Source organism: Bemisia tabaci, chromosome 4, assembly GCF_918797505.1.
Source record: "Bemisia tabaci chromosome 4, PGI_BMITA_v3".
Lineage (NCBI taxonomy): Eukaryota > Metazoa > Arthropoda > Insecta > Hemiptera > Aleyrodidae > Bemisia > Bemisia tabaci.
The window spans coordinates 317,941-333,356 of NC_092796.1; the positions used below are offsets into that span (position 1 = coordinate 317,941).

A 15,416-nucleotide genomic window follows, 5' to 3' on the forward strand; every position below is an offset into this window, starting at 1 on the left:
CCCCCCCAGGGGGAGGGGGGGCGGGGGGCAACTCAAAAATTTCAAATGGCAACCCCCATCATGTGATTCATCGTTAGAAAGAGCATGAAAAAAGAAAATTTTTGGCGCAAACCGGAAGTCGATCTGACCCCCTGTCAAAAGTTAGGGGGGTCCAAAGGTTACTTAGGGGGTTCGTACCTTCATTTTTAGAGTAGCTTCGGCGGCTCTTGGACATACCGTTTCTCTTTTCAAAGAGTCCTCGAATACTCCAAGTCTGATACCGAAGTCTTCATAGTGCCCCGGGCCACCACAGCCCCCCGTAGAGGGGGGGGATGGGCCTGTTACAATGAAACATGGCATTAAAATGCGAAAAGTCACAGAAGAGCTTCAAACTTAGCATCAAATCCGAGTGGAACTTCTTGCCAATGTTAACGCAAAGGCAGCCTGCGACTTTAAAGTGAGTTTTCAAAACTCTTAGCCCCTTGCCCCCCGGGAACCCCCCCCCCCCCGGAAGAACCGGGAAATTCGCCAGAAATGATGCCCGGTTCTTACCAGCTCTGCAACGAAAAAAGAGGGGAGCAGCGGGGGTTTTATGGATGTTTCCGTCCTTAAAGTGGGCGGCAGTTCCTGTGTTGCAGTTCTCCGACTGAGCGCAACGTTTCAAGGGTTCTTGTCAAGTTCTACAGTGGTTTCGGGCATCATTTCTGGCGATTTTCCGGTTTTTACCCGCTCCGCAACGAAAAATGAGGGGGGCAGCGGGGGTGTTTTAGATGTTTCCGTACTTTAAGGGGGTGGCAGTCCTTGTATTTCAATGCTCCGACTGATCGCAACGTTTCAAGGGTCCTCCTCAAGTTGGACATTAGTTTCGGGCATTATTTGTAGTGAATTTCCGGTTTTTATCCGCTCTGCAACCAAAAATGAGGGGGGGGCAAGGGGCTAAGAGTTTTGAAAACTCACTTTAAAGTCGCAGGCTGCCTTTGCGTTAACATTGGCAAGAAGTTCCACTCGGATTTGATGCTAAGTTTGAAGCTCTTCTGTGACTTTTCGCATTTTAATGCAATGTTTCATTGTAACAGGCCCATCCCCCCCTCTACGGGGGGGCTGTGGTGGCCCGGGGGCACTATGAAGACTTCGGTATCAGACTTGGAGTATTCGAGGACTCTTTGAAAAGAGAAACGGTATGTCCAAGAGCCGCCGAAGCTACTCTAAAAAATGAAGGTACAGACCCCCTAAGTAACCTTTGGACCCCCCTAACTTTTGACAGGGGGGTCAGATCGACTTCCGGTTTGCGCCAAAAATTTTCTTTTTTCATGCTCTTTCTAACGATGTATCACATGATGGGGGTTGCCATTTGAAATTTTTGAGTTGCCCCCCGCCCCCCTCCCCTGGGGGGGTGAAAAACTGAAAAGTACCTCAAAAAGTTTCCCCTCGATATGAGGAAGGACGCCACAAACCGCAAATCGATATCATAATTAGAACTAAAGTTATGGCCAGTGGTGCGTAACTTTGAATAACCTGTATGTTGTGGATTAAGAACGGGAAAAAATTAACCGTCTCGGAAAGGGTTGGTAATGCGTTCACTGGAGGAATGTGTACAATACATATGGCAACTAACATTTTTTCATGAGAAAATTGGACTGAACGCACTGAAAAGCGGGAAACAAGTGACCTCATTTAGTTTAAAATAGGATAAAATGTGTATAAATGGGTTTCTGCGTGGAGTTCTTTAAGTTATACGTAATAAAAAAATGAGCTCTATGTTCATGCTTGGTTAATTAGCAGGAGAAAATTTGATACGATGCAAGTTAAAAACACGTGTAACTCTTGATTTTTGTTGCAAATGTGACTGTTTTCCTTTTTTATTATCTTAGTCTAGTTTTAATGTATTACTCGCCGTTTCAAAGTACAATTAACGATTCACCGCTGGCTGATCAAGAAGTGGGATTTCGCCGATTTCCTCCGGACCTTCCTCACCAGAAAGAACCCGCTGGCTTAATCTTTTGGAGCAATCTCCATCAACACACTGTAAGGAAAATAAATTAGTGCTTTTGTCAAGAGACCAAATTATTGTGATTATGGAAAAACGGTATTGTGGGGGGGGGGGGGGCACTGTGAGATAATCGCGTTTGAAGCTTTAAAAGTTTGTCAAATAAGGCTCATACAATTCGGGAAGCCGCGGTTTTTAAATTAATCAAATAAAGATGCGGTTTGAGTTAACTAAAAACTTTAACAATATTTCCCCGAAAGATGTAAAAACAAACATTATCCTGGTTGCATCAGGTAAACATTTAGAGGTCCGGCGGACCCACGAAATCTTATGTAGTTTTAAATATTCTAATTTTTTTAAAATGTTAGTGCCAGGAATATTTCGTTTGCATTTTTCTAAATTCAGGTCTTAAGAATACATTAATCAATCAGGATACGCTCCACATTGTCTAGAGCCCCAAAACTGTATAGTTGAAATAATACATGGATAGATTTCTTTGACTTAAATTTTCACTGATTCCAGTCGTTTATTATTTCTCGGTACATTGCTTTACTTTCGAGAAAATCAGTTACGGAGAGTTAGGTTTGAGCAGAGAAATTAGAGCTGTCGGCAGAAAGCCACCAGGCTTGCTCTCAAATGCTCCAGGCTTTGCTTGAGCAAATCATTCAGGAGACCGTAGCCAAACAGTGCTGTTTTGACGCAAGCTCCAATTAGAGTTGTGGCGTTCTGCCGACAGCCCTGACTTGAACCCTAATTTCTTTCCTCAAACCGAATTCTTTACAACCGAGATTCTCGAAAACTTAGCAATGGGCCTGTTGCAAGGTGCGGGGTTTTGCAAATTGATGCCTGATATCTATGGCAAATTTCACGAAAAGAAGGATGGCGCTACTAAAAACACTTGATATGACCTCTCAAACTCAAAATAAGCTGTTTTTGGAACCGACCCATTCGAAACGGCCTTTTTAACGCGGTAACGGATCCGCCATACTTGTGACGTCAAATGGTTCGACGTAGACCTGGTCTCTTCACCACTTACAATGTATTTTCCCATAGGGAATCGGCAGCCACTTTTCAAATGCAAATATCGAGTCAATCTATGATTTTTTGAACAAAATGAAATTCAGAAATGGATTCCTCGTACGTTTAAATGGTTGGAACCCTCATTAGATAAATAAGAACCGATGGGATAAACCCCATTTTTCAGGAAGACTGTAGTCAATGGGCGATTATTTACATCTGCTTGGTGATAACAGACATTGACACTTCAATTGTTGCGACGTTGCCACATATTTTCAATTTACTTCAAAGCCGGGAGGGAATCGGAAATCGGTTCCGGCCGCATGAGGGAATCGGTCTTGGGAGGGAATCGGGGGAGGGAATCGGTTTCGGGAGGAATCGGGGGAGGGAATTGGATGGCGCCCGATTATTTACATCTGCTTGGTGATAACAGACATGGACACTGGGCGGCACCCGATTCCCTCCCGAGATTCCCTCCCGGATCCGATTCCCTCCCGCTAATGACCGCTGCCCAAGTCCGTTTCCGATTCCCTCCCGCTAATGACCTTTAATAAAATGAAGCGGCAACGTCGCATTAATCATTCAACTTACCATTTCCAGAGGGAGGCGCTGTTTCCCGTGAGTGTTTCAGGAAAATTAGGGTATATTCAGAAAATTATGATGATTTGATGAAGAAAGTGGGCTAGGTTGATAGAAAGTTCTCAAAGTCTGTTTCACATGTATGTGTTCATATGCATGTTGTATGTAGTTTTTCTGTGAACATCCGGCAGCCATGAACATGACTTACTACTGTGATTTTATTGTTTGTGTGACGCATCTCTCTACACCCCTTTTAGTTTTTCTGTGAACATCCGGCAGCCATGAAGAGGGTCATAGAAGGGAGAGAGGGTTCTCAAATTTTGTTTTATGCATGCATATGAAATAGACTTTGAGAACTTTCTATCAACCTAGCCCACTTTCTTCATCAAATCATCATAATTTTGTGAATATACCCTAATTTTCCTGAAACACTCACAGGAAACAGCGCCTCCCTCTGGAAATGGTAAGTTGAATGATTAATGCGACGTTGCCGCTTCATTTTATTAAAGGTCATTAGCGGGAGAGAATCGCGAAACGGACTTGGGCAGCGGTCATTAGCGGGAGGGAATCGGATCCGGGAGGGAATCTCGGGAGGGAATCGGGTGCCGCCCTGGACACTAGAACAATATTTAGCCATTTTCATGAGTTTTTACTTTTTTGTCACTATTTAGAGGTAAGTTTCTCTTGTAAATCAATTGTTCAGTGCCTTAGGATCATGTTAAAAGCTGTAACGGTACACATTGTTACTTATTAGTTCAGAACATACTCCGGCAGTCCAACGCTCAAATCAAGGATGTTCTCTCAGTGTAGGTAAATCATTCTTAACTCTTCAACAAATATCTCAATATCATTCAGAACATTTCCAAGTTTTATAAACTTATGTTACCCACTTTAAAGTCCTGTGTGTTTTTAATGTAATACTATACAGAAAAATGTATCGATAAGTCTGGTAACCGAAGAAGGATCCTACGTCTACTTTCCTTGCCTCCATCTAAAACATACCGGTCTCCTCATCTCATCAATATTGTCAAAGATAAGTTTTTTTTTTTTTTTTTTTTTTTTTTTTTTTTTTTTTTATCATCAATAATTGATACTATCATTTTGGGGTCTTCGGTGAAACATTGAAGGGTGAAATATTAAGAAATAACAACTGACTCGCTACATTCAGGTTTGAGCGTTGGACTGCCGGAGTGTGTTCCGAGTTAATAAAGTAACAATGTGTACCGTTACAGCTTTTAACATGATCCTAAGGCACTGAACAATTGATTTACAAAAGAAACTTACCTCCAAATAGTGACAAAAAAGTAAAAACTCATGAAAATGGCTAAATATTGAGCTAGTGTCAATGTCTGTTATCACTAAGCAGATGTGAACAATCGCCCATTGACTACAGTCTTCCTGAAAAATGGGGTTTATCCCATCGGTTCTTATTTATCTAATGAGGGTTCCAACCATTTAAACGTACGAGGAATCCATTTCTGAATTTCATTTTGTTCAAAAAATCATAGATTGACTCGATATTTGCATTTGAAAAGTGGCTGCCAATTCCCTATGGGAAAATACATTGTAAGTGATGAAGAGACCAGGTCTGTCGAACCATCTGACGTCACAAGTATGGCGGATCCGTTACCGCGTTAAAGTGACGGTTTTAAAATCCGAATTTTGAGGCGTTTCTAAGTTGATTTTTTGGGGGTTTCCGGTGATCAAAAAACTTCGGGAAAATTTCTGTGACATCAGGAGCCTTAGTTCTTTCGATAAAAGCAATAAAGAAAATTGGTGCAACAGGCCCATTCGTTGCCTCGAGAAATGTGAAACGGCAGGAAAAGGTATTCAAATATTGGTCAAACAATTTGCAGCCATAAATTAAGTAATCTTACCCTCGGCTCGCTGAAAAATGTCTCTTTTGGAGGAATAAATAATATAAAGTCAGGACTTACATCCATTGTAACTGTCTTCACCAGGAGTGATCCGTTGGCTAGTGTTTCGATACTTCCATTCATCATTCTAGCTTCAGAGTGTATTTCTCCTAAAAAAAGTGGCTCAGTTCCATTGCTTTGAGACTGAGCTCCAGATTGAGCTGGTTCAGCGTGTGTTTGAGATGGAGAGTTAGCCGCACTCTCTTTATCAGATCCATCGCACTTGACTGTAATGGTGCATCAAACGAACAAATGGTTTCAATGGTAACTTTTTTTTTCTCGTACCTGGTATGCTGCATAATGATTTCAATACAACTAAGGCTCGGGGAAAATGTTTCAAACTCAGACTTTATCGATTGATCAGCTCATTCTCGTCAATACCGTTGATAAGTCTTCAATACAAGAATACTTAAATTTAAATTTACGTTTTTTTAAATATTTTGGAGGTAAAATTGTAATTTCATTGATTCTTGACCTATTTTCAGACAAACATAATATCCATTTCATGACATTCGGTGCCATTGCAACATAATTTCAAACATTTATGCCTGTTGGCTCAATAATTTAGCATGTAGATCACTAATATACGTATATAAATTTCGTTAACTGGTATAACATTATGATTACTTCGTTTGCGGTCCACAACATCAACGGATTGTTGTGCATATCTCGGTAAATTTTCCACAAAAAGGGAGTCAAATTCCGAGGGAATCCAAACAAACGTTCTCTTGTAAAAAAAATAAATTGCCAAGTTAAATTGGCAGTAATTGAGGTGGCTTGGTTCCTTTCTCCTAAACGCCAACGCTAAATTGCCACTTGATTCTTTATAGTAATTAAAGCATGCACTTAAAATTTTGCGTTTTCGGTTCTAATCTTGAAATTACACATTTAATTTATTATTATTGTCACCTGGAATGAGAGTGATAATGATATACTTTAATTAACAAAACCAATTAAGTGGAAAAATTAATTTAATGATAATATATTGACTTAATTCTTGTTTCCAAAGAGCTGAAATTCATCACTTTCTACCCTATTATATAGAATGCAATGCAATCCCCAGTCAGGGTTTATGCCTTACCGGAGCTAAGGACAGCGACGAAACAAATGGCTGCGAAGAGTTGCAGTCTACAATCAAACTGCAGCATTTTGAACGTTAAGGTTTCACGAGCTAAAATAAACTGCAAATATAAGACCTAGTCACAGAAACGTAGCACACATGACCATGAGTTGACCATTTACTTATGTGAATCGCGAGGTACTCCAATGCTTCATTCATAACAATGAAACGATGATTCATTCCGCGATGTCGTATCACGATTTTATTGCGCAATAAAAAGAGACTGAACAATCTAGAAGGTTCAAAATGTTTGTGGTTTTATCCAAATTTTCCGTCAGCAATTTTTTGTGTGTATGAATGAGGAAGGTGCCATTAAAAAAACTCATTACTCGCGCGTGATAACACTTGGTCATTGTGTTATCACCGGTTGACAAAAGAATCATAAGACCGGATTACACTGAGAGCAACGAAGAATCTCTTAGTCGTCTAATTATTTAAATACACACGAGGCACATTAAATAGATTAGTTTTTCCTCACGTATATTTTTAACAGTTCGGGAGATAATTGAATGAGCTGTGCACTACAATGGGCGCCAGTTATTTAAAGACTGTTCATTAAAATTATTGAAAAGATTAGATTTTTTAAGTAAAGCAGATAAAACTAGTTGAAATAAAAGCTAGAGATGTCTTCCTTTGTTTGAATCCCATTTTTAATATAAAACGCGACTTTGGCTTTTGCAAAATGGATTCGTTTTATCGGTAATCCAGGATTAGGCGAAAGGTCTAAGACAATATATGAGGATTGCGCGAATAGGAACTTTAAAATCTGCTACAGAAATGCGCGAATTTAAAATGAAGTTAATTTAAGACAGAAGTTAAGCAAAATAGTAAACAGTTGGGAAATAAACGCATTTTTATGCTCACACTAGTGTGTAGGTTAGTTTTTCATCGATGTCTTACATTCTGATGAAAAATCAAGTGAAAAGACTGAATAGTTGTGGCGGGTATAAAGAACTTTCCTAACTTTTCTCGAAAAAAATATTCAATCGGGAGGAACGAGGCAACGTTGGAATGCTCATACGGCGTCGAAACACAGCATGGACCTTTTAAGCTCTATTATTCGATGCCGCGATTATTCTAAAGCGAATTGGAATAACTGCGCGAAACACACTGCGGTCGGCGTATAACCCATATCAGCGCCTCCAAGACTGCATGAATACTTCTCGCATTGCGCCAAACGCAATGCAGTCGGTCAGTTGGCGTGAAACGCATATTAGCGCCTACATAGGAATGCTGTCGGACTGCGTGTCAGCATTCTTGACTTCCTGCTCCAGTTTTCACCATAATTAATGGGGAAATGTGTATCCTCACTGAAATGATTCAGAAACTCGGATGATATTTAATTTTTTTTTTTTTTGTTTCCCATATAGAACCTAGCCTTACGGCAACGTTGTCATGAACCTTGCCGCATACCATCCGCGATAGCGTTGCCGCAAATAGGTTGACGAAACCTTTCCGCAACGTTCTCGCGAAATGTGTGGAAGACCCACCATTCCGCGACAAGCTTACAGAATGGTTTCCTTAACCTTGACGCAGAAGTAATTGCTGAAGAGCTTTTAAGGAAACGTTACCGTAACCTTTCCGCGAAATTAAATTAGCAAACCTTTCCGTCATAGGGTTATGGAAGCCTTACCATGAACACCTTATTACAAGCATTTCCAATTTAACGTTGATGTAAGCGTTCCATGACAGTGTTTCCGCTAACCCTTTGCTACCTTACCTTACGGCAACCTTGACGCGCCAAGGGCAAAGGGCAACCATTGTATGGAACATCCTTCGGAAACGTCGACGCAACGTTACCGGCTAAATGCTCGCCGCTGCCTTTCTGGAGAAAGGGTTCTGCAACGATTCACCGGTAAGCATTCCCGTCTTGCTTTCCGTCAAAAGGTTACGGTAAAGTTACTGCGGAGTCCCTTTTGAAGTGTTTCTCCAATCAAGGCTAACGTAAGGTTACCGTGGCAAAGTTTCTCAGAACCCTTTTATATCTAACGTTACGGCAACCTTTACGCGCCAGGGGCAAAGGGCAATCGATGCATCGGCATTTTCGTGGAAACGTCCGCGCAACGTTACCGGCTAAAGTCATTGGCGCGATAATGGCACTCGCGGCAAGGCTACCTCAAAGTTATAGTGGCACTCATGCGGAAACCACTGGAAAAAAAAATGAAATCTTAAAATAAGATTTTGTGCACTCTTGGAAATTTTTCTCTTGATCCAAGCGGATTTTGCATTGAACCAAGAGACTTGACACTTGAGTTAAGAAAACGGACTCTTGGATTAAGATGCCAGCACCCGGGCTCTAAATGCAAGAAACTTGGTTTCTTAAAAGAAGAGTTCTGAATCTTAACTCAAGATTAACTCTTAACTCCTTCCAAGAGCCTCAGGGTTCTTGAATGAAGTTTTCAGGTTTCTTGAATCAAGCTTTCAGATTTCTTGAATCAACCCTTTACGTTTCGTAAATAATCACTTGGAGGGGAGGAGGGTTCGGTTTAATAGTTCAGCTTTTCTTAACTTAAGATGTATGAGTCCACATTTAAAGAATTACTGTGAGAACGAAGTGATGAATAGTGGCGAAAATGTTATCTTTGGCCACGGCCGCCATCTTGGATTTTGAAATTTTGAAAATCTGACCTGAAATTCGAGTTCCCCTTTGAAAAATACCCCCGAATACCGAGTTACACGAAAATCGAGCGAACAGGAGCTGACTTAGCATTTTAGGCCACGGCCGCCATTTTGGATTTTGAAATTTTGAAAATCTGACCAAACATTCGAGCTTCTCGTCGAAAAGTATCCCCGGATACCAAGTTTCACGAAAATCGAGCGAACAGGAGCTGACTTAGCATTTTAGGCCACGGCCGCCATCTTGGATTTTGAAATTTTGAAAATCTGACCAAAAATTCGAGTTTCCCGTCGAAAAGTACCCCCGGAAAGCGAGTTTCACGAAAATCGAGCGAACAGGAGCCGACTTAGCATTTTAGGCCACGGCCGCCATCTTGGATTTTGAAATTTTGAAAATCTGACCAAAAATACGAGTTTCCCGTCGAAAAGTACCCCGGAAACCGAGTTTCACGAAAATCGAGCGAACAGGAGCCGACTTAGCATTTTAGGCCACGGCCGCCATCATGGATTTTGAAATTTTGAAAATCTGACCAAAAATTCGAGTTTCCCGTCGAAAAGTACCCCCGGTCAGAAAGTTTCAAGAAAATTCGTCGATAAATACCCCCTAAAACCTGAAATTTCATCTATAATGCTGTGACGTCACGCGACAGGATTGAACCTGTTGAAATCTCGGTACAGTAGCTTTATATAATTCATACTTTCTAGGTATTTTAAAGGACAAAATACGAGGGCTGAAAAATAACTTTACGGATGAAACTTAGAAAGTTTTAGTTTCGAAAAGGTTTAAGTGCTCTGAATGAAGTAGTAAGGACGAAGAACAAGCTGCATAACTACTAGTCGCTCCTAGAAGGGTTTGTAGGGATATTTCGACCTCACTCTTCATCAGCAGCTATAGCTCAGTTGGTAGAGCGCTCGGCTGTGAATCCAGTCGCCGCGCGCCGTGGGTTCGAATCTCCACAGGTCCGCTCGAGATTTTACGCCGCAACATCTCTCCATTGGTAAGTCAAATTGTCTAATATATGTCTCCTTGTCTCTCTAATTAACTTGTGTAATACTTGTATGTACTGAATAAATCACTAAATAGTTGATGATGTGTGAACAGAAAACATGTACTCTTCACAAGTAGAGTGCGCTCCTGATCAATTTTTGGAAATCCTGATCTAAGAAAACAGAAATCTTGATCCAAGAAACGATGGAATTTTAAATTAAGAAACCAGGTTTCTTGGTTCAACAACTTTCGGATGCTAGATCCAAGAAGCATGTTTCTTGTCGCCGCTTTTAAGCAACCAGGACTCTTAAGTCAATGCACCATTGCATTGGTCTAAGAAGGTTTTTTTTCCAGTAACTTCTTAGGAAAGGGGTCGGCAACGTTGCCGAGGAAATGGTTGCTCGAACGGCAAGGTTACCAATACCTTGCCGTCAGGTTGCCGATCTCGTGCCGTACCGTTACGGCAACGCTGCCGACGCGTAAGCATCCAGGATTGCCGGAAACGTTGCCGCGGTAACATTTCCGGTAGCCTTACCTCATTTCCACGGCAAGGTTACAGTAATGTTACGCTAGGGTTTTTTTTCTATATGGGAATTGTTATATTAAAAGTATCAAACCTTCAGTAATTTCATATGAAATGAAAAAACCTATTTTCTTCCGTTTGGCGGGACTCATTAGCGAGCGTGAATTTTTCCTGTCGAGAAACTCTCTCCTGGGCGCGAGCTTTCTTCTTGTCTGCTCTCCTCACCTCTGCTGCAAGGATAGTATCCTTCACTGTGGATATTATGCATTCTCATCCAGGTTTTCGTTGAAGAATTAAACATGCTTTATCCTCTTCATTTTCCATGATATCTAGAGTATTGCATAAAGCAATGTCGAATAACACGTCGATTTTTGCCGTAAAATCAGTCTCCAAATTCTCTTGAACCAGCGATCGACGGCTAGCATTTTTTGATACGCGCCTCCACTCCTCATAAAAATGTAAACATTTTTAAAAACATGGACACTATGTATCACAGGGATTCTACATTTTTCATTCCATATTGGAATTACAAGATCAGAGGTTTTTGACGCACCGCCATTGACATTAATGTGCGAAAACTTCACATAATAGAAAAACACTTTAAGCACTTCCAGAATTTGGGGCAATTTTCTTTCATCAAATTTTTCTTAAACTTTTCCAATTAAATTTACACTAATCGCTTTTGATCGCGTAAAGGGCTTACGATTCGACAACATCGCACCTATCTTTTTAATTAGTCCTTAATTAAACCTCTCATGCAAACCTCTCATCAATAGCAGCTTTTATTTCCCGGAGATTTTCAGGGCTGTTCTGTAGTTATGGCAAATTTTCCCCACTTACACTCCTAACCGTACAAACTATATATGTATTTGTCACTCTTTTCATCACTTCCTTGTATGGCTCATATTTCCTCATCTATATTGAAAAAGTATAATGCATTTTCATTATGGATAGAAAATGTGGATGCTTTTCCACTGGATATCCCCCTCCCACCCCACCGTTCGTTCCTCTACGCCGGTGTAAAGCGGCGATACGCAACCCTGCCGCGCGCGCACGCTCAGCGGCGGGCCGGCCGCGGCGCGCCCCGCCAGCCCATAGCCTCACGTCGTCATTGGGCCGTTTGTGACCTTACGCTTCAAGATACGGCAAAACGGACGAAATTTCTGCCCTAAAAGGGCCGTAACTTGCCATTTTCCTTCAGAATTGATGTGTCGCTTGCCAAAATTTTTGAATTTTGGGTTTAGGCCCTTTAGGCCCTTTGAGGCACGGGTTAAAATTTTTTTAAAATTTTTTCCTTTTAGGGGGTTCATTTAGAGACTACATAGAAACTTTTTAGGGGTTGACCAACTTGATTTTCGCAAAACTCAAAAATAAGGCACACCCTACCGCAGGCCCCTAGTTCACTTTCAAGTGTCTATGAAGCTCTCTGGGCCATTCGTGCTGCGAGAGCTATCCATCGAAGAGAAACATGCCCGTAAGTGAGGAGGGAATGAACAGTCTTCCGCGATGTAGTTTTTTTACCAAAAACTACCAAGGTTGCCAGATTAACGCTTCCTCGTTGAATACTGAATATTCGAGCAAACATGTGAGAATTCAGTACCAGAAAAATTCGCGCAATCCTATACATCTCCAAAAATGTAAAATAGGGGGCATTCGGGCATCGCAGCCCGTTTTATATAAGCAATGTGGGTGTGCCTTCATTCATTTCCTTATTCTAAGTTTTCACCTTAACTACAAAATTCATACCAAAACTTTTGAGCTTGGCAACCTACATCTTTTTTAAAAATGAAATTATTTCATGAAAAACTGATTCGGAGCAAATTTTCCTAAATTGCTAATTGAAATACTTATAATGTAACTAAACATGCTCGAACATGCGACATTTGATAATACCATTTGTGGTGTGGAGGTAATATTCTTAACTTCGTTGAACTCTATTTTGTTTCGTTTCATTTCGTTTTTTCGAACCGTGCTTGTTTTTAATTACGGTGAAAACTTTCCAGAGTCTTTAATGATAACAATATTAACCGAGACAGGCGCTTTCTTGGAGCTTCCTTTTTAAAGCACACTTTTTCGCAGAAGTTATCCAATTAAAATGACATCTCTGAAGAGAAAATGGAAAAATCTGATACCTAGGAGAACGCCTTCGTGAAGTTTAAAAATTTGCGATCGAACTTATCTTTGGCCAAACACTTATCTTTGTTATCTTATCACATTCTTCATAGCACTTTTTTGTCTGTATTTTAATTCCGGTAATCCATAGATTGTTTACGCAAAGCATAAAACTTTTGAATACAAAATCAAGCCAGGATGAAAATGACCAAATTGTCTGATGACTGCGAAGAGTGTCTCCGAAATGAGATATCACCAGTATAATCGGGAGGATGAAAGTAATATAAGATGCACTTTGCAAATTACGCAGCCTCCGAGCCGTGTTCAAAGGCGCAGTGGCGATTCTTGACAGATGGCAACACTGTTTTTTCTCAATGTGAATGTACTAAAAAAAATCGATTATTGGTGAGGTAGCTTGCCTCACATGTATTAGATAGTTTCAATGGATATAAATGGGGAAAAATAGTGTCGCCAACCGGCAAAATCGCCACTGTATAGTCGTTACTCAAACGGTTCTTTTTCCGTAGAGTCCCGATGCCATTTTAATCACATTCACATTGTGATTGAAGGTTTAGGGAGGTCCTTAGAAAAACATCAAATATAGAGTAATTTTTAAGAATCTCCAGTACTTAGAGAATAGCTTCGAAAATATATCTGCGGTGGTAGCCAATCACCATCCATCGGGAGAAGTGCGTCTTGCGCTCACCTCTCATTGGATGGTGCTTGGCTACCACTACAGAACCATGTTTTATCTCTTCAAAAATGATTGTCACAAGCTTTAAAGGATAGTTACACCAGTGGCGTGGCGTGACTATATCCGGTAGGCGTTCGGTAGGAGTGTTAACTTTAGGACGGGGGGGGGGGGGGGGCTCAGAAAGGTTCACTCCCCTTCCTTAAAGGGGGGTTCGGGGGCCTCCCCCGGAAACTTTTTAAAAAATGAAGCCGCAAGAACACGATTTTAACCCTTTCTGGTGAAAATTGTGCCGGTAAATTGTCATTGAAATTTTGTTCTTTTTACTGATCGTTTTCCTGTAATTTATTTTGTTAAATGATAACGTATTTTCGCAACACGCACCTGCAGAGAGAGGTGGAAGAGGGAGACTGGGAAACTGGGAGATGCGGCCCGCAGGCGCAGGGGGGGGGGGGGGGGGGGGAAGCGGAGAGCGAATCGCGGCATAGAGGAAATTCGGCGGTTCGCAAACCCCTGCGGACCACTGCTATAGGAAACAGCTGGACTGATAAGCGGCTCTCCTCTCTCGTTCTTTTCCCCTCCCTTTTCTCTTTGCTGTGTTCCCTCCGCGAGCGCGGTCCGCACTCGTCTCCGAACCCAATGCTCACGCTCCGCTCTGCGCCGCGCGCATGTGCCTCTCCTCTCTCGTGTACCCTTTGCCCCCTCATCATTGCACCCAGGTTCTCTCTCCTCACCGTACGCGTACGCAGATCATCCAGGTTCGGTAGCCGGTGCGGACCACGCGTCACAGGATTTTCTCTCTCCGCCGCGCCACATGCCGATGTCGGAAGCCAAGCGCCCGATACTTATTTGGGATCTACTATTCTGTATTCTGTATTGCTTCCTACATTCTTAGCCATAATTTATTAATTGTTTCAAAATATTTTAGGGTGTTCGGCGAACACTGCGAACCTATGGACGCCACGCCACTGCTACAAACCTACCTTAAAATTCGCAAACCCTGAGATTTTTTTCTTTTTCTGAGTCTTCAATTTTTTGTTGAGGCAGATCGGTTTAGTATAAGAGTCTATTTCCAATGTTATACTGTTGATTTTCACCGGAATTTTGTTAAATTTGCTCTTATCATTATGCTTTATCAAGGATGTACTTAAACCTCATCCCTCAGGCACACTTTAATACAAATGGTGCTTCCTGAGAAAAAGGGTTCGCTTAAGGAGCGACCACGTATACGGCTCTACAAAGAGTTTTTTAATCGAATCGAAGCGTATATTTCAGACCCCCCCCCCCCCCTCCGATGCGCTCATCATGATTTTTGAGCCATTCTCTATGAAGAGCAACTCTTCTTTTTGCTCTAGCTGAGGTTTGCAACAGACTAATTGTATAAATTATGTTTGACTCCAAATCACAATTTTGCAGCGAATCTTGAATTTTTTATTATTCAAATTTCTGCAATTGCTTCTAATAAATATACAAATACTATAGGTATATAATTAAAAAAATTCACCCCGTGACTTCCCCGAAGGTCTGCATCTTAACGCTTACTTCTGAGTGTAATAAGCGGATAATGCCGCTGCTCAGGTTCTCTTCACACCTATTTGATGGAGGTAAAATTATCCGAGGAGCGTATTAGTACAGCTCATGTTTCATTCAAAGTGCACTCCCAAATCGTCACCAAGTTTTGAACTTTCGGTGGTGAAATCCCGCCCGTTACAGAACTGCGGGGGAGTCTTGCTGGCTCTGTAATTTGTCACTCGCCTCATGTGATGATAGATTTGACACAGAAGAGAAATTGCTGAGTATGAAGGGATACCAAATGTCAAACAGAAAAGCTCTAGCGTACACCACGTCAACCATTTGTCCACACGCCGCACAATGAATCGAGTCAATT

At 41.4% G+C, this 15,416-nt stretch overlaps 2 protein-coding genes across 2 annotated transcripts in view; one reads left to right on the forward strand and one right to left on the reverse strand.

The window, feature by feature from the left end:
• The window catches only part of LOC109031279 (uncharacterized), a 137,259-nt gene that overhangs the window by 110,152 nt on the left and 11,691 nt on the right, over window positions 1–15,416 (forward strand). The window lies entirely within an intron of this gene.
• Window positions 1,808–6,785, reverse strand: LOC109031281 (uncharacterized). The gene is made up of 3 exons (XM_072299106.1): window positions 6,560–6,785; window positions 5,500–5,705; window positions 1,808–2,002 (listed from the first exon to the last, which is right to left on the reverse strand). Exons 1-3 carry the CDS (start codon window positions 6,624–6,626, stop codon window positions 1,889–1,891), a joined length of 387 nt encoding a protein of 128 aa, XP_072155207.1. The 5' UTR covers window positions 6,627–6,785; the 3' UTR covers window positions 1,808–1,888.

What these genes read in the sequence shown, in the direction of transcription:
- LOC109031281 (XM_072299106.1), bottom strand. Translation starts at nt 6,626, where the DNA reads ATGCTGCAGTTTGATTGTAGACTGCAACTCTTCGCAGCCATTTGTTTC. An exon ending in CGTCGCTGTCCTTAGCTCCG is followed by an intron (nt 5,706 to 6,559) that starts GTAAGGCATAAA and finishes GCACCATTACAG; the next exon opens with TCAAGTGCGATGGATCTGAT. An exon ending in TGAAGACAGTTACAATGGAT is followed by an intron (nt 2,003 to 5,499) that starts GTAAGTCCTGAC and finishes TTTTCCTTACAG; the next exon opens with TGTGTTGATGGAGATTGCTC.